General features: G+C 39.5%; 3 protein-coding genes across 4 annotated transcripts in view; 1 reads left to right on the top strand and 2 right to left on the bottom strand.

Moving 5' to 3' along the window:
* Positions 1-20,725, bottom strand: part of CALHM4 (calcium homeostasis modulator family member 4) — a 41,599-nt gene extending 20,874 nt beyond the window's left edge. Inside the window, exon 1 of the mRNA XM_077162719.1 lies at positions 20,620-20,725. The gene's annotated coding sequence lies outside the window, so the exon portion shown is untranslated. The remainder of the gene's footprint in view (positions 1-20,619) is intronic.
* Positions 1-22,103, top strand: part of TRAPPC3L (trafficking protein particle complex subunit 3L) — a 65,205-nt gene that overhangs the window by 38,594 nt on the left and 4,508 nt on the right. The gene's annotated exons all lie outside the window — the stretch shown is intronic.
* CALHM5 (calcium homeostasis modulator family member 5) lies at positions 11,199-21,270 on the bottom strand. Its single transcript, XM_077162721.1, has 2 exons — positions 20,620-21,270; positions 11,199-17,171 (listed from the first exon to the last, which is right to left on the bottom strand). The coding sequence occupies exons 1-2, from the start codon at positions 21,157-21,159 to the stop codon at positions 16,782-16,784; spliced, it is 930 nt and encodes a 309-aa protein (XP_077018836.1). The 5' UTR covers positions 21,160-21,270; the 3' UTR covers positions 11,199-16,781.

The raw sequence follows: 22,103 nt of genomic DNA, 5'->3' as shown, positions 1-22,103 counted from the left end.
TAATGAGCTGGAATTGGTAAACTGGAAAGTGAGCACCTCTGGGTGCTCCATGTGCTCTGGTCTGTGACAGCTGCAGGGGCAAACCAAGAAAAGACACCCAAGAACCTGGAAGCGAAGCCCCTTCCTCCTGCAGGGTCCCTCCAGCACCTTCTACTGGCAAAGAGAAATGTTTGCACGTCTAGCTCCAATATCACAAGCAGGGCAATGAAGAACAGATTTGGAGTTGAGAGGCAATCATCTGACCATCAGCACAGAAGTCTGAGCTATTGTGATTGTCGTTTACATTTCTACGGCCATTATTATTAATATTATTTTAACTTTCACGGCCTCATGTTTGCTATGTACCACGTTTGCCCACACGGGAGATTTTCTTACCTGTAAATGCAACTCTAGCTGGCCGGTGGAAGGGAAATGGGGTAAGAGGAGCCACATGCTTTTCTTCCCAGGGTGGTATCAACTCCTTACAATTGGAGACACAAAATAGACTGAAGAGCACAATTTCAATCTGCAAACTTTTCTCTTGAAATAAGGACTGTCATCTGATAAAAAGTGTGAAATATGTTAGATATTTACTAGCCATGACAAATTTCTTCCTTAACTCCTGTAACCAAAATTATAATTTCTCCCACTCCTGCCCATTACTCTACTCTATTTCCTTATTGTTAGAGGTGTTATTAAATGACATTATGTCCAGGAACCCCAGAATACCATGGTTAATAATTTGTACTCTCTTCCTTGGAAGCCTAAGGAAGTGATGTAAGGTGCAATTGCAGATTGGCATTTAAGCTCCCATCTGGAGACAGGTGTAGCAGGAGCTCGAGACTTAGACTTAAAGCCTTTGTGAGGTTCTCATAGGCATTAAATTAATTAGGTCCACCTTCTGAAATGTCCACAGCCTTTACTGTGACAAAGGGTGAAAATTAGTTTGCATTGTATGAGGCTGGGTCAGTGGCATTGTAAGTTGCAGTGTTGAGACAATTAAGTGAAAGTGACAGAATGACTGTATTCCTTGGGATTCTCCAGAGAAAGAGCCAGCAGCACATATGTGTATGTGAAAATCTTTTTTTGCACATCTATGTGCACTGTTGATCCTCCTAGTCTGTCCAGAAGAGGGCAGTGGTCTGCATTCATCTCTAAATCAGACCCCTCCCACTTCCCCTCCCACCCTGACTCCTACCAACCACAGAGGAAGCCCTTATATCAAGCTGTCTTCACTACACTGAAAATCCAGTACTGCAAACATTTCTGCTTGCCCACAATGACAAGTCCCCACTCACAAGATTTGAACTGCAATGAGATCCTGGACAGAGAAACAGCTGATTCCCAATAAATAATACATGATAACTTTATTGAAATATTTCCCCCTTCTATATGAATGTGGAAAGTCGCAGGAGAAGGAGGTTTATTCCCACTACCCCAAGGTCAACTGTGATTACAAAATGCAGGCATTGTCAAACCATTCGAGAGTACATTCCATGTTATCATAGAAAATGTTTCAAATACGTTCATCACGGAGCCAAGCTGCCTTAGGTAGACTCTTTTTGGTGCCAATGCTGGATTTCTGTGAGATTAAAGAGGGTTATTATAAGCATTTTCCAGAACACAAGTCAAGTTAGGCCTCATGGAGGAACAGAAATTGGAAAATCATTCATTATATCTAGTTACCTCACAGTAGGTCATTTGTGGTTCCCAACTTAAGTCCTCTGTCATTTTTGTGACAACGATTCTCTCTGCCTGTTTTTTCTTGCAGTGACATATCTTTCTAGTCTTCTTTTTCTTCTCTTCCGCTCAGTGCTTCTGCTGCCTCATGGCTTCTGCTTGGTGCCTTTTCTCTGGGTATCTTTTGTCTTCTGCCCCATCACCCAAACCGACATCCTTTCTCTTATGAATTCTCAAAAAGAGACGTTCTAACCTGTCCAGTCTACCACCAGCCCCCCACTGAGTAGAGCATTCATGCTAGGCCATTTCCAAGGCCCCCCTGACTGCCCTAGCTCAAATGTCCACCCAGCCCATTACCTGTGGCCAGAATGGCAGGTAATGAGACCCAGAGCATGGCAATCATGGGGAACTCCTCAGGAAGGGGACCCGGGAAAGAAAAACATTCTGAAATTTCCCAGAATGGGGCAAAGTAACTGGCAAAGACCTTGTTCTTCCATCTGGGAAATCAATAACAGTAGTTTATGAGTCTTACTTTACCTGTGAACCTTCTGCTCACTTTGTTTATCTTTCTGATACTGGTATTTGTTTTCCTTTAATCCAGAGGCTAGAATTTGGAGGGAATATTAGTGTAGCAGGTTCTAGTTAGTATGCTAAATTTAAGGTATTGAAGGAGAGAGAGCTGTCTTTGTTATGCATTTTGCAGATAATAGTCTGAGTAAGCAAACCTTTCAGAAAACAGCCTCACCTAGGAAGCAGTCCAAATGAAACCACATTGTTAGTTGAAAGTAAATATTTTAGACCATTAGCAGGAGTGGGGCTAATGGTCTAAAATGTCCTCAGAACAGTGCATTCAGACGCTTTGGTAGAAGGAAGATAGCCTAATCCTCATAAGAAAAATGATGTTGTCCAACAATAGATAGTATTAGGTTTTCTTTCTGAGTATCTTGAAAGGAACTAATCATAAAAGTTTGCTCTGATCCTCTTTCTATGGGGTTTTTGCTTTTGTTATTCTTTTTTCTAAATCTTTTTCGGTCCTTTCCCTTGGCCTTCTGGGTTTTCTCAGAAAATGTTACCAGAGATGACCTGATTTTTTAATGTGAATAGGAAAACTGCCCAGCTGAAATGAATTTGAACCAGACAATTCAAGTCAGAGACATAAAGAAACCTTAGCTTGTTTTTCTTTTATTTTTTTAACATGGTTTTGTTCATTATGCTCCCGTATTTTTTCTTTCTCTCTCCACCCCACCCCAACCCCCAATTAGATTGTGTTTCCTTCATTTTCTAAATAATGTACATTTTAAAAAGAAATACTTCCCCTAAAAGTCTCCATATTTCACAATTCTGGGGTTAAGCCTAAATGTAATGCACCCAGGACAATGCACAACACTTGAACTGTGTGAATATCATAATACTATGCACAAAATAGGAGGCTTTTTTTTTTCCTGTCCTTTGAATATTCTTTCTTTTACCAGGATTAAAATTTAAATTTCTATTTTAATGTTGCCTTTTATTCCCAAACCCCTACCCCACACACTCACCCTTTACCCACAGCAACTTCCTTTAAGCCATGGGCTGAGAAATGCAGCCTGAATGGCATAAACAGAGAGACACCTGAAAACTTTTCATGTCACTATGCAGTTCCTGCCACTGACTCTAGCAGATGTTGTGGAGGACCGATCTTTACTGATGAGCCTCTCCAGAAGCCACCAGCTCACATTCCTTTGGCTTCTTTCAGTGTTGCCCCTGCCTCGCTCTTGGCATCCCTAGGTGCCTGGCTCAGCCTTTTGCCTCCTGGGCCGCAGAGAGGAGACAACTGAAGGCAGCTACTAATGGGAAACAATTTCTACTCAGCTCAAATCTTGTCCACCTGCCTGGAAACCTTCACAGAGTGGAGGGAAGAAGTGGGGACCTGGCTACTATGTCTCACACCTGTACCAGATGGCCAGCAGCTGTGACGCTTCAGGTTGCAAAGGTTCCCCCAGCCCTCTAACATTTGACCATTCTGCCACTATCTTAGCTGCCCCTTCTTGTCTTTATTTATACTCATTTTAAAATGGAGGTTTGAGAATTTAGCTGTGATCATGTGTCTCTCCTCCCCCACCACAAAATAAAAATTGGCATGGGACACAAATAAAAACTGGAATGGCACAGAGTCCTCAGAATCCAGGTGGGATTTGGGATCCTGGCATTCCTTGTCACGTGGCTCTGTGCACAGCGCAGAAGCGGTGGGGAGAAGCCGAGTAAAATGTCCAGTCATTAGTCATAAAAGTCTGGGGAGACGTGGAAAATGCAGGTTCATAAGCAACAGGATGAGAACTGGAGAATGGGTCAGAGAGCAGTTCTCAGCACAGCAGCAGGCATGGCAAACCCCAACCCTATCTCTTCCCAATGCCTTTCTGTTATCTCTCAAGTGAACAACTGATGCTAATCAGTTTGCTGTGACTATGTTTCCAAGGTCGCCGTGCAATTTAGTAGAAGGGACCTATTGTGTTATTTTACTTTCTCCACTTTTTCCAACATAGGATATTAAGATAAATGGGAGCCCTGGTGAAGAGGGATTGAAATCCAAGGAAGTCACAGTACAATACAACACAGCATTCCAGAGAAGCTGGCATTAGAGTTAGTTGAATTTCAAGCCATTTTCCTACTTAACAGCACTTTTGAGCAGAGGGAGCGAGGGGAGAAATTTGAAAGGAAAGAAAAATTGTTTGTAGCCATAAAATTCCCAATATTTAAAAGTGAAAATTATTAAGAAAACAGAACCATCTCATAAAACATTTTGAGATTTGTTACCATTTGGGCCAGAAATATGGCAGATGGATTTTAAAAGCTGTTTAAACAAACATAACCACTTAGACTTGATTCTCCCCAATGAGTAGGCACCAACTGCCTTATATAAACAACCAAACACTGGGTCTATTGGCCTTTCTACTCTGGGAGGGGCAAAAGTGCATGAAAAGTTTCTTTTGCAGAAGAGTGCACGTGTGCATAGCCAAAGGTCTATGGGTTTTGCAGACAGGTTGGATTTGACCCAGACGACCACATTGAGTGCTTATGGCAGAGTTCCAATGGGAAGAGAAGGCGCCTGCAGAGCAACTACCATAGACTTCGCTTGTTCTTACATTTGTGTAACCTTTTTTTTTTCCTTTAATCACAGATGAGTATCTAAGTTTCAGTTCGCAATAAATTCTACAAGTCACCAAGCTAAATTGGCAGTGCCTCTCACCTTAGTTACAAATGTCCATCTTTCCCTTATGTCTGTGGTCAGGATTTACAGGAGATCTGACTTTATCCAGATGTCTTGTCTCCTTGACTCTATTACCAAGAGCACTCCAAGGAGAACTTCTCTATCTTTCATATATCTCAGCAACTGAAAATCTAGTCTGACCTGCCCTTACTTTTATTTGGAGAGTCTTGGTTTCATTTCTACTGCTTAAGTTATTTGGATGGAATTCATGAGAGACTTACATGGGTAACAAACCTCAGTTGTGGACTGACATTGCAATGGCTTTGGAAGCATTTCATTTTGTAACTTTTTACAGTGAATTTCCTTACTAAGAGATGAAAACCATGGAGTAAATACTGTAGGAAACAAAGCTCCTAAAGCAGGTTAAAACAAGACCTATCTGGGACTAAGGATGCAGAGACTTTTTAGTGTACCCAATCCTACTCTGAATCATCCCTGCTTGGGGTAAGCCTTAGTTTGTGTCAGAGGTGAAGTAAGATTTGGTCCAAACTTGCTCTGACCTCTCAGTGATGCCCCAGGGCAGTGGTTTTCAGTCCTAATTCCTCCTTAGAATCACCTGGGATGCTTTCAAAAAATTCCTGATGCTCAGGCTCTACCTTTGGCCAATTCAATCATAGTCTCTGGAAATAAGATCCAGGCTTTGGAATGTTTAAAAGGCTGCCCAGGTGATCCTAATGCACATTCACTGCTTTAGAGCAAGAATTTTCAAACTGTGTTCCTTGGAGCTCTAGGGTAATGCTGTAGAGATGTGGTGGTGGGTTAGGGGGCCACTCCACCAGAGGCCAGGAAACTTGGAGGTAGATATCTACTCCCAGGAGTATTCCAAGAAACCAACTGTGAGTTCCTGTGCTACTGGCTTTAAGATTTAGTCTGACGGAGTTGGAAACTTTGAGACGGCCTTACTTTTCAAATGAGGAAACAGGCTTTAAAAGGTTAAATGAACATTCCAGAATACCCCCATCATGAGGCATCCTATGTACAGCTGAAATGTGGAGTCAGATGAATTTGGGTCCAAATTTAGGCTTTGTCTCTTGACTGTGACCCTAACCTCGTTAGCCTTTTTGAATTTCAGTTTTATTCATAAAAATGGAAACAATAACACCTATTTCCCAATGTCCTTGTAAAATTTTAAACACAGAGCATATGTAAAGCATTTAGCCCATAATGGATTGTCAATAAATGCTGATTGTTTTATTCATCCTTAGTGGGAGCACAAAAATTAGAACATGGCCTCTCACTGCTTGACAAGTGTTCTTCTGGCATAACGCAACTTTAACAAACTACTGAGTCTTGAAAATATTTTTAGAAGATAACTAAAAGCAGTTTTCCTTACAGACTCAAATTTGAAGTTTCACATCTAGTTGCCGTGATTATCTAAATAGTACATATGTCCCAACCCCCAAAAGAGAATAACTTAATCTAATTCTCTTGATAAAAGTTCTACTTAAGAAGTGGTGAGTTCATGGCCACTGGCACTTGCCTTGCCTGCAGGTAAGATAGGCCTTCTTGTGGGGTTCACCCACCTTGCTCAAGGCCCACCTTCAGTAGCTTATCCTGCCATTTTTACCTCTCCCTAAAAATCTCATTTAGTTTCAGTATGCCTTTCGTGCTTTGTTACCTTAGCCAGAAGCCACTGCTGTAAATGATTAGAAGAATTGGACTTAGGTTCTCTCTCGCATCAGACGCTCAGGGCAGTCTAGGCTCCCTGGAGAATGTTGAACAATGGTGGGTTCAAGTTGAACATAGCGGAACCTGAAAGGGGCCACCACCCAAAGGAGAAGATCCTTAGTCTTGCAGCTGCCACATGAGAGGCTCCTCATAGGTGAGGAGCTATAAATGTCTAAAGATCAAGTACTGAGTCTATCCTCATTATCTGGGAAGGGAAAGGGGAAGGAGAGAATTTGGAATAGGTGAGACAAAAGCCAAGACTACATGATTAACTTAGATTTTTTCTTTTTACTGAATTAATGAAATTCCAACAGGTAATAGTAGCAGTTTAGTTCTGAATCTAAAACCATATAGTTTCTTGGAAATCATCTGGTGCAACAAGCAGAATAAGGGATAAAACTGAACTTTATTTTCAGAAAACAAAGAGATAGAAAAATGTGAATTCCAAATTCCAGGAAGTGCTAGCAAAAGCTGGCGAAGACCAGCAGTGTTGTGCAGGAAGTTGTAAGGGAAATGGGGACAGAAAACATGAGGAAGAACCAAAAAGACCTGTCAGTGACCTGCCTTAGAATTAAATTCCCAAATGGAGAAAGCCCCACACTGAGTCATAGAAAGAGCTCAAACATGGAGGTAGATGCAGAAAAAGCCTAAGGGGCTCAGATGTGGTTGATGTCTCAAAGCGCCTGCAAAATATATACCTGCCAAAGGTGATGGAAAGACTGAGGCTGGATTCTTTGGTGACAATAACTAACAAAAGAAAACTAGAGAACACCAAAGGTTCCAGAAGAAGCATTCTTGGACCCAGTTAGATTTTGAGAGACAATGGAGGTTTACTTATTGAGAGGTACCTTAGTTACAAAGGATCATTATCGCAACAAAGGGAAGAAGATCTTGAGTTAGCAACAAAGGAAGGAGATCTTGAGTTGCGAAGCTTACCCTGGCCTCTCCAGAGATTCTCTCTACAGATCCCAACAAATTTTCCAGAAATTCCAACTCATTAAATATGTATAGTTATAGAATCCATATAAAATATACTATAAAGAAAACATGTGGAAAAGAACAGCAAAACTTAAATATAAATGAAAAAGCTCACCAGAAAAATGTCTTGGAGTAACAATTGAATAATTGAAACCAAGTAATTCATCATAAACTAAAAGATTTAATGAAGTAATTACCACTATGAGAAGAAGACTTTTAAGCAGAAATTAGCAAGACTCAGGGAAGATATGTCTGACAACAGGAGGATATAAAATAGAAAAGGAATTTAGGAAAGCAATGGAAGAAAAACTAATTATTATAGAAGAACAAAATTTAAAGGAGCTCTTGGGGGGAATAAATATCACAGAGAGTATAATAAAGTGACATAGAAAACAAAATTCAGAAAACTGAACAAACGAAACAGAACTAAATAAAGAGAGAAAAGAACTTGAAAAAAAAACAAACAAACACAAACAATAGAAAACTGGCCACTAGATTCACTGAAGATGAAAATAAACTCCACAAAGATACAATCTCTCTCTCAATCTCTTTATCTCTATATCTCTCTATATCTTTCTCTCTATATATAACATTTAGCTCAAGAAAAAACAATTTTCAAACTAAAAGAAAATGATTTTTCATACTAAAAGGGAATAGCTTGTGCAAGGAAAATTGATACAAAGGACCTATATGAAGGGAAATTTAGTAATGTTATTGGACTTTAGAGATAAAGAAAGAAGGCTGTGGGCAATATAAGCAAAAACATCATCTTAGTAATAAAAAAATCAGGATGACAACAGACTTTCCTCAACAGCATTCAATGACAAAACAGTGAAATAACACTGACAATATACTTGAGTAGAGAAAGTGTGAGGGAGTCAGGCTGTCCTTTAAGTATAGAACAATTTAACAGTTTCAATAAGTAACAATTCAGAAAATACTACCCCTGTGAGCCCTTTTTTGAGAAAGATACTAAAGAGAAACTCCAGCCAAACAATGGATAATTAATAAAACTTCAGCAAATAAGTGAGATGGCCATTTAATTTATTTCACTGCATAAATATTATGAAAAATTTCAAGCATATACAATGTAAAGAGAAGAATATAATGAATTTCCATGCACTCACCATTCAGGTTCAACAATTTTGCCAATATTGTTTCATCATTCTACAACACACCCTTTTCCTGCAGGAATATTTTAAGGAAAATTCTAGATGTCATGACAATTCACATACAAATATTTCAATATTTATCTCTAACTGGTAAGAACTTAAAAAAAACATAAACCAGCATGCCATTAACTTACATAACAAAATTAATAGTTCTCTAAAATCATCTAATACTTATTCATATTTCCCAAAATATCTCAGTGATACTTGCTATAGGTGGTTGTTTGAAACAGGATATAAATAAGGCTCATATGTGACATCTAATTGTTAGGTCTCATGTATTTTTTATTCTCCTTGTAATGATATTGATCTGTGGAAACACTGGGTCATTTTTCAAATAGAATGTTCCCTATTCTAAATTGCCCTGGCTACTTCCTCATGGTGTTATCTCCCTTTCTGTGGCCCATATTTCCTATGAACTAGTAATTAGGTTGAAATATTGATTAGATTCAGGTTTAATTTTTCAGAAATATTATTTTACAGTTAGTGCTGTAAACTTTCTCTTGCATTGCATCAAAAGGCTGGATGATTCTGGTTGTCCCATATTTACAAATGGGCTGGAAGTTCAAACTTATTGGGGCAGGCTGTAGGCTGGAAATCCAGATAAAGATGATATTGGCATCTTTAATACACATTTCCTAGGGGAAGCTGGCTGGCTGGAAATTACAGGAGCTAATGTTGACATTGAGACAGAATTCTTCTTCTGACCTCTGAAACCCTCTTGGATAAGGAGCTTACTCACATTGCTGAGGGAAAATTCTTTTGTTGATTTTAGATGCAATCAACTGATTGTAGATGCAAATCCTATGTGCAAAATACCCTTACAGTAAGAAGTGGGCCAGTGTTTGGGTAAACAACAGGTCACCATAACCTAGCCAAATTGACACCTAAAATTAACCATCACAACCTATAAATAAAGTTCACAAGCAATTTGCAAAATTTATGTGAAAAAACTTTAACATATTCCTAAAAGGACAAAAAAAGTAGCCTTGAGTAAATGAAAAGGCACTCATTTTCTTGGACACATTGATGCAACATAACAAAGATGTAAATTCTCCCTAGGGGGGATATGTAAATATATTGTGATCCCAATAAAAATAACAACTGTTTTTTCTTGTTCTGGAACTAAACAGCTGATTCCACAGTTCATGTGAAAAAATAAACAAGAATATCCAAGGATATTAAAGAGCTGTGGTGGGGGGTAGGGACTGAAGGTACAAGTCCCCCCTACAATAAAACAAATTGGAAAGACTCACTATTTAAAATATATAGTACAGGGAGAAGAATAGTCAGACAAACAGAACAAAATTAGAAATACTTACATAAGCATGAATAAGTATAAATAAACATATTTCTAGAACTTCCATTTCAATAGACCCCAGAAGATAGAGAATAGGAAGTAGAATCTAAAGTCTATGTAAACCAGAAAATCTGTTTAGAGACTCCTGCCCCCAAAGGCAACATTCTCAGTGAAAGAGTTGCCAAAGGGGTAAAAAGCCCCAGAGAGAGCTGGCTATTAAAAAGTTGTTGACTCAGCCTTGGGTTGAGAGAAATAAAAAGTCTCCTTTAAGAATAAATAATGAACTTGCCCTCCTAGGAGTTGAGAAAAGAATCAACACTTCTTGTGTGGCCCCCAAAGCACCAGGAAAACAATTTAGTTTAAAGCATCTGGTATAAGCAAACTCAAATCCTCACTGGAATAATCCAGTTTAATCCCCACAGGAGATTTTCTGGGGAACATGTGCTCAAAGTTTTTTTTTAAATGTATAAAATCTATAGAGAAACAATCAACCATTAATGGGAGGGAGCAAAAACTACAAAAGATAGAAACAGACATGCAAAGATTGAAGTCATTAGTATTATCAACTTCGGAATACGAAATAAGTATGTGTTCAGTATGGTTAAAGAGGCTGTTGAAAGTATGATGAAGGACTACAAACCTATTTAAATGGCTAGATAAATTTGGAAATAAAACCAAAAAAGGACATTTAAAAATAGAAAGCATGATAACTAAAATTAGAATGTAAATAGAGAATGTAAATTAGCAAAATAGATACACTTAAAAAAAGTACTGGTGAACTGGATGATGGAGCTGAGAAAACCAATAAGCAACACAGGGGAACAAAGAGAGGGGAAATGTGGAGGAGTAGTTAAGAAATATGAAAGACAGAATGGAAAGTTTGACCGGCACCCAGAAAAAAAGGGAAGAGAGAGAAGTGATAGGTGAAAAAATACTAGCTGTAATGTTTTCAGAATTGAGAGAAGTCATAAATTCTAAAATTCAGTAAGCCCAACCGATAGTAAGCAACATAACTTAAAAGAAATCCACATCTAGACATAAAAATAAAGATCTTAAAAGAAGCCAAAAAATGAAGATTACTTGCACCCAGGAACAACACTTAGAAAGACAATTGACTTCTGAACATCAATAATGGAAGCAGAAGACGGTAGATTATATTCAGTGTCCTGGGAGAAATTAACAGGCATACCTCAGAGATATTGCAAGTTCAGTTCCAGACCACCACAATAAAGCTAATATTACAATAAAAGAAGTCACACAATTTTTTTGTGATTTCCCAGTGGATATTAAATTTATGTTTACACCATACTTGAGTCTATTAAGTGTGCAATAGCATTGTGTCTTTAAAAAAATCAAAGTGTATAACTTAATTTAAAAATACTTTATTGTTTAAAAATGCTAACCATCATCTGAGCCTTCAGAGAGTCGTAATCTTTTTGCAGGTGGACAGTCTTGCCTTAAGGTTGATGGCTGCTGACTGATCAGGGTGGTGGTTGCAGAAGGTTGGGGTGGCTGTGCCGATTTCTTAAAATAAGACAATGATGAAGATGGCTGCATCGACTGACACTTCCTTTCATGAAAGGTTTCTCTGTAGCCTGTGATGTTGCTTGATAGCCTTTGACCTATAGCAGAATTTCTTTCAAAACTTTTTCAAGCCCTGCTTTTTATCAACTATGTTGATGTAATATTCTAAATCATTGTTGTCATTTCAACGATATTGACAGCATTGTCACCAGTAGATAGCACCTCAAGAAACCACTTTCTTTGCTTATCCGTAAAAAGCTACTCCTCATCTGTTCAAGTTTTATCGTTAGATTGCAGCAATTCAGTCACATCTTTCAGGCTCCACTTCTAATTCCAGTTCTCTTGCTGTTCCCACCACATTTGCAGTTACTGCCTCCACCCAAGTCTTGAATCCCTCAAAGTCACCCATGAGGGTTGGAATCTGCTTCTTCCAAACTCCTATGAATGTCGGTATTTTTATTTCCTCCCATGAATCACAGATGGTCTTAGCGGCTCTAGAATTGTGTATCTTTACAGAAGGTTTTCAATTTCCTTTGCCCAGCTCCATCAGAGGAATCACTATATGTGGTAAGTATAGTTTTATGAAATGCAGTTTTTAAATATTTTTAAATAATAAGACTTGAAAGTTGAAATTACTCTTTGATCTATGGGCTGCAGAATGGCTGTTGTATTAGCAGGCATAAAGACAACATTAATCTCATTGTACATCTCCATCAGAGCTCTTTGGTGACTAGGTACATTGTCAATGAATGGTAATATTTTGAAAGGAATCTTTTTTTGTGAGCAGTTGTTCTCAAGAATGGGCTTCAAATACTCAGTAAACAGTAAACATGTGACAGTAAGCAAGTTGTAAACAAATATGCTGTCACCCATGCTCTGATGTTCCATTTATACAACACAGGAAGAATTGATTTAGCATAATTCTTAAGGGCTCTAGGATTTTCAGAATGGTAAATGAACACCATTGGAACTTAACATCACCAGCTTCATTAGTCCCTAACAAGAGAGTCAGTCTTTTTTTTCTTTTTTTGAAGCTTTGAAGCCAAACATTGACTCTCCTCTCTAGTTATGAAAGTCCTAATGACATCTTCCAATAGAAGGCTGTTTCATCTACACTGAAAATCTGTGGTTTAGTGTAGCCACCTTCATCAATTATCTTAGCTAGGTCTTCTGCATAACTTGCTACAGATTCTACATCAGCACTTACTGCTTCACCTTGCACTTTTATGTTATGGAGAAGGCCTCTTTCCTTGAACCTCAATAATTAGTAATTGCTAGCCTTCAACTTTTCTTCTGCAGCTTTCACATCTCTCTCAAGCCTTCATAGAATTGAAGAGAATTAGGGCCTTACTCTGAATTAAGTTTTGGCTTCAGGGAATGTTGTAGCTGGTTTAATCTTCTATCCAGACCACTAAAATTTCCTCTGTATCAGCAACAAGATGGTTTTGGTTTTAACATTTGTGTGTCTACTGGAGTAGCACTTTTAGTTTTCTTCAAGAACTTTTCCTTTGCATTCACAAATTGGGCTAACTGGTGCAAGAGGACTAGCTTTTGGCCTATCTTTGCTTTCAATGTGCCTTTTTTACTGAGCTTGATCATTTCTTGCTTTTGATTTAAAGGGAGAGACATGCAGCTCTTCCTTTCATTTGAACACTTATAGAGGCTATTGGAGAGTTGTTAACTACCCTAATGTCAATATTGTTAAGTCTCAGAGAATGGGGGGCCAAGGAGAGGGAGAGAGGTGAGAATGGCTGGTCAGTGGAGCCCTCAGAACACATACAACATATATAAATTAAGTTCACTGTCTATGGGTGCAGTTCATGACACCCAAATTAATTATAAAAATAACATCAAAGGTCACTGATCACAATCACCATAACAGATAGGATAATAATGAACAAGTTTGGAATATTCTGAGAGTCACCAAAATCTGACACAGAGGTATGAAATGAGCACATACAGTTGGAAAGATGGTGCCAACAGACTTGCTTGGCACAGGGTGCTACAAACCTTCAATTTGTAAAAACTGCAATATTTGTGAAGCACAATAAAGTGAAGTATAATAAAACAAGGTATGCATGTATACACCTCAAGACTATCTTTCAAGAGGAAAGGGAAAATACAGATATCTTAAAGCTAAAATTTGTTCAACAGAAAAAACAGAAGGGGATAGTAGAAAATAAGATACCCATCTTAGAGGCTTCAGAACCAGCAAAGTTTAAGTAGAACAAGCAGTGGAAATGCCTAAAATATCTCTTGTGAGAAGAAGGTGGTGATTTTCTGCTACTGAGTGACTTTTGGATTGTGCAGCAAATAAAGAACAGTTTCTGTAGCAAATCAATGAGTTATGAGGCTTTGAAATGCTTGACTTGAATCAATAATTTCAGCATTTTCCTATTAAATGTGTAGATTTTCATTACTTCAAAGGTCCTAAGTCAAAAACCGTGCACATTTTTGAAACATTATTTTGGATATGTATTTATTTTGTAGGGTGTTACTTAAAGGTACCTTACATAAAATTATGTAATGATCTATCTACCGTGCCTTGATTTTGTAATCTTTGCTGAATAACTTTTTTCTCATTTTTCTACTGAATAGAAATAAGCTGAATATGTCCTAAAACTACTGAGTTCATGCTGAGCTCAAACAAAAAAGGAAGAACTAAACAGAAAAAAAAATTGCACATATGCACACATTTTATTCATAAGACAAATTTGACAAACTAGGTGTCGTATGCCATTTAATTCATATATGCTCTATGTATTTGTTTTATGGAAAAGCATCAAATTCTCTCAAAGGGTCTTCTCCAGCCCCTTTCTTTTATGTCATGTAATCACAGTGGTAGAAAAAAAGGGTTGGCTGTTACCCGTATTTGTTGCTCTTTGGGGCCAGAGGAATTTGGATTTTAAGAGAGGTAGTCAGCTTGGGTTTGTGTAGGCTTTACCTAGGGATCTCCTCCAATTGCTTCAATTCTAGACCACTAAAGTCCACTGTTGTAGCAGACATTAGTGGTGCCCTCTGCAGAGCTCCAATTTCAGAGTGCCCATCTCTAGTTGCTGCAGTGCAACCTTTCCTTGAACCACTGGAGTTTCCTTACCTAGAGTTGCCTGGGAAATACCTTCCCTACCTTGGGAAAACTCAGTCAACTGCTACATCCGAGAGCTCCCTGTGGGATTAGGCTGAGGTTTTATCTGAAACCACATCCTTTCTATTATCTCTCCTGCTTACAAATTTTTCCTGAGAGCATTCCTTAATGAATCACTTGTACACTGTTCCTGATCTCAGACTCTGTTTTCAAGGAGCCTAATATAAGACAACTGGCACCCAACTACAAAAACCTACAAAATCAGCTCATCCTTCTGCCTCTGGACCCCAGCCTAAACCAAGCAGAGACCCCCCCATCTTACCCCCTGCCCTTCAAGGCTGTCCATGGTGAGATCAAGTTCCTTGGACTTGCTGAGTTCTGAGTGAAGTACTGACCTCAAGGAAGTTCCCACCAGGAGCTAGAATGGGAACCTGTTGAGGTGACTTGTTCCAGAGTAGGAGGAGGAGTTCCTCTGCTCACCGAGTAGCAGCAGAGTGCTCTGGGCCTCCAGCATGTTACTAGTCAACTTGGATCTTCTTGAATGGGGCAGCCATTGTCATGAGTGTAAGCAAGTCCCTGGGGTTGAGGGTGGCAGAAAAATGCCCAAAGCTTACTCCCAAATTCTCAGTTGGCCACAGCTAAGTTGCTTCTGTTGAACCGCTGCTTGATGATTTAGTTTCCTAGGCTGCTCAAGCAAATGCCACGAAATAGGTTGGCTGAAACAAAGGGAATTTATTCGCTCATGGTTTTGAATAGAAAAAAAGCCCTTTTCAAGACACCATCAAGGTGCTATCACCCCAAAGACTGTGGTGTTCTGGGGCTGGCTGCCTATCATCCCGGGCTCCTTTGTCACATGGCAGTGCACATGGTGGCATCTCCTGGTCTCTCCCTTTTTTTTTGCTGGCTCCATTGATGTTCAGCCTCTTGCTTCCTGTGACTTTCTCTCTCTGGGTCTGAATTTCATCTTGCTCATGACAGACTCCAGTAATAGGATTAAGACTCATCCTGACTGAGGGGGGCCACACATTCTTAACTGAAGTATATCATCAAAAGACCCTTACTTATAATGGGTTCACACCTACAGGAATAGATTAAATTTAATAACATGTTTTTCTGGGATACATACAGCTTCAAACTACCTCAGGTATTTAGTGGAAAATTTTTTAAATTATGGGTGTATGTGTATTTAAGCTAACATGGATATATTCCATAATAGTATACAAAATTTGCATTATTTCTGACAAAGGTGAAACTGCAAAAAAACATTTTACACCAGTCTGCTTTGAACGATGTCCCTAGACCTCCAGCCAAGGCTGACTACTTACTACTAGGCATAGCAGGTTCTATGCCTACAGCCCATGATAGTTTTAGGGCCCCACAAAAAGGTTTTTAATCTCTGTTCATTTAAATGCAGTTAACTAAATCAGAAGAAAATAAATCTACTTTTAGGTTGAAGAAAACATTTTAATATGTAGAATTAATATATTCATCTTTATAGCAATGCATTTGTGAATATGTTTGTTTGTTTTTAATGCAGAAAGGGGTCAGCAAAGGTAAATGGGCTGAGGGTTCAGGAAAATCACAATGCAGCTGTGCAAAGTTCTGCATTTTAGTCAGCATCTCCTTGCAGTTGGTTATTTTTGAGAATTGAGGTCTTCAAATTCCAAGGGAATGCATTGCAAATGGTGGAATTTCATACATCCTTGAAAAACAGACAGGTTACAGGGCAAAGACGCCTGCTGGCCACACTCCGGAGCTTGCCATGTACAGCAGCCCATGTTAAGGGTAGCTCCATCCTCCATAAGCCTCCCTTTCTGTCCCCAGATGCCAGGAACAAGATTAGCAGAGAGCTGCAGACCCTCTTGCATGCATCTCACTGTCAAATCATATAATCTTAGGACTCAAGGGGCTCTTAGGGACCACTGAAACTAACCCCCACCCCCTACAACTGCAAGAACACCTTTGTCACCATCCCTGACCCTGTCTACACTTGGGAGCTTCAAGACTGCTCCCCCTTTGCGCTATTGCTTTGTAAAGAAACCCTAAATATGAGAAAACACAGAGATACACAGGCTGCCGCCATCGATGCAGCAGGGGGATCTCCAAATGAGCATGCCACTCCCACACCTGGAGCCAGTGGTGGCTGATGAGCTACATCTGTTGGGCAGTCCCCACAAGGACCATTGTCATCTCATTGTCCTCAGGCCTCCGTTCCAGACCATCCTCCACCACCTTGTGGAGGGTGCTGTAGTGTTGCTGGGTCTGGTCGAAAGAATGCAGCTCAGAAGCAGCTTCCCAGGCTGCAAAGCTAGGCATGGGGAAGTCATCTGGCCTCTTATTTTCGAAAAAGCACTTCAGGTTCCTGTCACTCAGCTTGTTGGCATAGTCCTGGAATGTATTTTCTATCTGCTCCTTCTCCCTTTGTGCATACATCTTCCAAAAATTCAGCTGAAGGTAGCTAACTTTAGATCGGCAGCGAGCATAACAAATGGTGAGTAGAGAGAAGAAAGATGCTGAACAAATCAGGCACCATCCTAGAGTCTTAGAAAGAAAAAAATATTGAGGACAAGTAAAATCAAAGGCATTTTTTTTTGGAATCTGGGGTAGTGTTATTAGAAAGTTTACACTAAATTAACTCTATAGTCATTGTCGTTTCTCATTTTAAACGATTGTTATTCCTTTAACAATAGTTTTTAACTGTCAGAATAAAGTTTACCTAATCTCTATTCTCTCACCCACCATTGCTGCTATGCAGGGAAGTAACCAGAATGCGACCAAAAAGTCCTCCAACAAACAACACAGCAAAAAGCCAGAGGACAGATCATCTGAGAACTGGATAAATCGAGCCCTCAGGTGGAATTCTGTGCTTGAGTAAACGTGATCATTAGAGTATATGACTAACCAGTTATTTAACCAGGTGTTTTGAGATATTGGTGAATGCGTGCATATACATGATTAAGTGATCAATTTTTTCCATGTTACTTTATTATTCTATTTAAATAGACTTTACTTGAGAGAAATATCATTATTCATTATTCACATTAAAAAAAGACAGACATAATACAGTAAGGAAACTGAAGCTGTACAAATTTAAAGCCCTGTTGAAAGCTGGAAAAAAAAATAGGGCCTTTCCAAATATTGGTGCAAATTAATTCTGAATTTTGGTAATTGGTAAAAAACAAACTTCTCTCAGAATGCAAACTGATTCAGCCCTTTTATTCTGAATTATAAAAGTAGAAGACTTGGTAGCATAACTTATCTTCCAAGTTTTCTTGTTGTTTAAATTAGTTTTCACAATTGAAATTAGTTCACTATTTGGACAACTAACAGACCTCTTTCAAAGTGTTTCTTGGCATTTTAGTTAAATGATCCTTGGTGTTTTTATTCAGATGGGCCTATTTGAAACTGGAAACATTAATCTGCAATTGAACCAGTTTCTTCAGATCAGAAGAGAACCACAGATAAGCTCCAGCACTTTAAATCAGTGTTCCCAATCTCGGGTTCAGACCACAGATGTATTGTGAAGGGTTTGAGACTCCACACAAATGCTATGCTCTCTGTAGCAGCAGGATAATAAACTCTGGATCTGTATTATGCGGGTTCATAGTCCAGCTTTCCCCTTACTGTGGGTGATCACTGCGCCTCAGTTTCCTCAATTGTAATATTGAGCTATCCACCTCAGCAGGCAGTTTTGAGGATTAAATATGATGCATAGGAAGTGCTTAGAATGAATTCAGTAAGCACTAGCTGTCAGCACATGATGCTATTTTCCAAGGTATATACATTTGTGTACAAGCATTGCTGCATTCACAGTATCTTTGCATCTACCACCTTAATGTGAAAGTCCTCATCCTTACCTTGAACCACTTGGGGCAGACTACCTCAACTCTTCCTCCTTTCTTTATCCTCTATCTTCCTCTTTCCTCAAAGCCAGACCTACTGTAGGCTGACAGTACCTGAGTCAATTCTGCTTGAGTTATTATAGACTGTTTCATCAGCTTCAGACTCCAGAGCTTCCCTCCCTACTGTCCTCATTGCACGACCTTGGCCTTGACTTGTCCTTCCCTAAGTGCTGAGTTCAGAGCCCCTTTGTTCTTTACCAATTCGTAGGGCTGCAAGTCTAACTAGAACAAGGTGCATATCCTCACCCCTGGCCCTCAGTAGCGTCTATTACATGAATCTTGTTCCCCAACCCCTCCCAATGCTCTCATGAATTTCGAACACCTACTATATGCCAGCAGCTTTATAGTAGGAGCTTTATGCCCGTCATTTCTAAACTTTCCAACAACCCTGCAAGATAGGTGTGATGATGCCGCCTAACTAAGAGGAAACTGGGGCTCAGAGGGGTCAAACCACGAGCTCTAGATCATGTGGCTGGTAAGCGGTGGAGTCAGAATTCAAACTCAGGACCAGTGAACACCAAAGTCAAGTTCCTTCCTTTACTCAATTCTACCTTCCTTAAGAATAAAGAGCCACTCAGCTGGATTTCTTGTTTCTCTGCCCCGCCCATGCATGAATGTACTTTTTCCATCTCCATTACTACCACCCACATACCCAACTGTTGGCCTGCACTGTACATTGCAGCTGGCTTATCCAAATTTCTGTGGTCAGTACCTGCTATTGATAAAAGTCCCTTTGTCTTTAAACTTCAGACACCTGCTCATGGAAATCAGCTCTGGTCCTACACCTTCTCAGTCTGCTGAGAGTCAACAGGTGATTGTGCCCAGACTCACCTATGATAAACTGTTCATGATTTCCTTCTGCCCATGTGTTTAGAGAAGAAAAGCTCATACAGCGATAAGGGTTTGAACCTGGCACTAACTAAATGGAGCCTACTGCCTGAGGACATAAATCATAAATCATTTATTGAGTCATAGCATTTGTAATTAATTCCTTCAACAAAAGACATCTGAGAGTTTGGCGTGTTTCTTCTAAGACATGTTTTGTGTACTGAACAAAAGACTTCATTTGGAGGTATTTTTTTGGTTTATTAGTTTATAGAACTGATAACTACTGCCAACCATCTTTGAAATGTATGATTTTAAAAGTAAACCTTCCCTTGCTATGTTCTAAAGGCAAATCTTTGTTGAAAAAGTAAAATTATACTAAATTCAGTGCATTTACTCTGTAATAAGTGACATTTCCAACAAATTGTGGATCTATTCATCTTCTCTTTCGCCTGTTTTGGTTTGGGGAATGCAATGCCTACACTCCCAAGTAGGAAGTCAGGCGTCTCCTGAGACCAGGGCAAGGCTGCAGGGAGATATGACAAGCCCCTTCCCTCTGTCAATTAGGTAAATCTATTATTTCCTTCTGTTAAATAAAACAATGCCCCAAACATGGAGGTCCTAAAGAACTTCTTTAACCACATAGCACAGAAGAGTATAAGGCATAATCTGCCTAGAGCATATGGTCAGTTTTCACTGAGGACTATTTAAAGACTTGATTCCTACTTTACACGGGAAGTTCTTCTCAATCTTTATTTATACATGGAGATAGTTGCTGAAAATCATTCAAATGAGTCTCTACACTGATTTTATTTATGCAACTTTGAACATTATTAGCTCATTTGGTTCAGCTTTATTTAAATAGTCAAACAGTATGTGTCTATGTTTTCCTGAGAAACCAGTTTGAAAATAAATAATAAATAGAAAGCAGTAATTTCTAATTGCAACTCTAACATTAACACTCAATTTATGATTTAGTGGTATGCATAATTTACAAAGCCAACCCAGAGAAACTAATTTAAAGTACTTAAGTATTCACAGATGCATAACCCAGAGGATATTTTCTTTTTGGAAATGGAAAAGACTACCAGCGATTTAATTACACCATCCAACCTCTAAAAAGCTTTTCCTGAGATTGTCTCAATGCTGATTCACGTTCCAATTTCCATTTAGTTTCAAAATGTTCCAGCTGAAAGAGGCACAGAGAGAAAGGATATTTCAAACTCATGCTGGGAAGGAAAGGCAAGCTTGTCCTTTCTTACCTGAGACTGGGCTTGAAGGGACAGCTTCAGTTCTTCTTCATCTGCGGATGGCATGCTCGTTTTGCCACAAGAGACTTTGTAAAGTTCTTCCCAGCACTCTTTGGACTTTCCCTTGCAAATCAGCCCCAAGAGTCTTGCACTTTTTGTCCCACTCATGGCGCACTCATAAAAACTGCCATTGAGCAAAGCCACCGAAAGCCACATCATTGGAGCCACCAAAGAGCTGAGAGTGATCTGGCTGAGGACATAGAAGAAGTGGCAGCCTTGGCCTTTGGGGAAGATTTTCCTGGGATTCACACAGCAACCTGTAAAGAGTCTCCATGACTTGTTGTTCAGAAAGAATCCCAGGATCAGTAATACCCAAGCCGGAGCCAGAAGGAAAACCAGTCCATAGACCATATTCTCCTTGCTGCAGGGACACTTAAAAGCTACAAGTGAAAAGAGCCGCTCACCCCCTACGGTCAGCAAAGCCATGAAGCTGTAGCCAATAACAGTTTTCTGGTTAAGGAAAAATTTAAAAATCCCCTGTAAAGCATCCATGTTGGAAATCCACAAAGAGGGAAAATGCTTTGCCCTGGTTTATTGTCGGGGCAGTTGTGGCAGTGTCCGAGGGTGGAGCTTTCTTCATTAGAAACAACAGTCCTCCTTCTCAGACAAGATTTAGCCAGATAAGGAAACGTCGTCATTCACTAGGAATGACTATTTCCCAACCATGTTCAAATAATGCCTCCTACTGGTGGAGACCAGGCCATGAAACTGCAAGCTGAACGCTGAGAATTAGAGTAAATTCAAAGTTCACAGTGTCTGTTTTATATTATTTCCATGTGACTTGGATTGAGACTCAGAAAGAAATTCTTGTGCATACAAATAATAGGAATTTTCCAGCTGAAGGAGTCGACATTCGCAGCAATGGATTTCAGCCAGTTGATTGGGAGCCAAATCGAATCTCCAAGCCTGGAGTTCATGATATTTTTTTCTCTTGCTGCTTAAGATTTGGCAAACAAGGATTCATTTTATAGCCTCTTCAACTGCCTAATGTTAGAGATTTGAACCAAATTTTTGAAATTTATCTGGAAAATTTTAGGGAGAATTTGAGTTTTGAAGGAAGGAAAAGAGTCTTCACTATTTTTTCCCTGGACTATCATAGCCACCTCTTGATTGGAACCTCCTTCTCTGTCCTCATGCTCACCATTGCCCTGAACTTTAAATCCATCCTTCATGCTGACACCAGGGAGATGCCTTTAGAACAGAAATCTAGAGCATTAGCCTGCTTCACTCCATGGGCTCCCCACTGTGCAAAGGATGATGGACCGTGACCTTCCCTGAATCCCATCGTGGAATTTCATGCCCATGTCATATGTCCTATGCCCTCCCTGCCCCAATCCACCTGGCACACTCTCACTCAATATTCACGAACATAGTAGGAGCTGCTTCATCTGTGATCATCGACTAGAATTGCTTCCTAATATATAACGTCATACTTG

The sequence above is a fragment of the Tamandua tetradactyla genome, chromosome 5, assembly GCF_023851605.1.
Source record: "Tamandua tetradactyla isolate mTamTet1 chromosome 5, mTamTet1.pri, whole genome shotgun sequence".
In the NCBI taxonomy this organism is placed as follows: Eukaryota; Metazoa; Chordata; class Mammalia; order Pilosa; family Myrmecophagidae; genus Tamandua; species Tamandua tetradactyla.
This window is presented reverse-complemented; position numbering and strand designations above follow the sequence as displayed.

What these genes read in the sequence shown, in the direction of transcription:
- CALHM5 (XM_077162721.1), bottom strand. Translation starts at nt 21,159, where the DNA reads ATGGATGCTTTACAGGGGATTTTTAAATTTTTCCTTAACCAGAAAACT. An exon ending in CCCTTCAAGCCCAGTCTCAG is followed by an intron (nt 17,172 to 20,619) that starts GTAAGAAAGGAC and finishes TTTCTTTCTAAG; the next exon opens with ACTCTAGGATGGTGCCTGAT.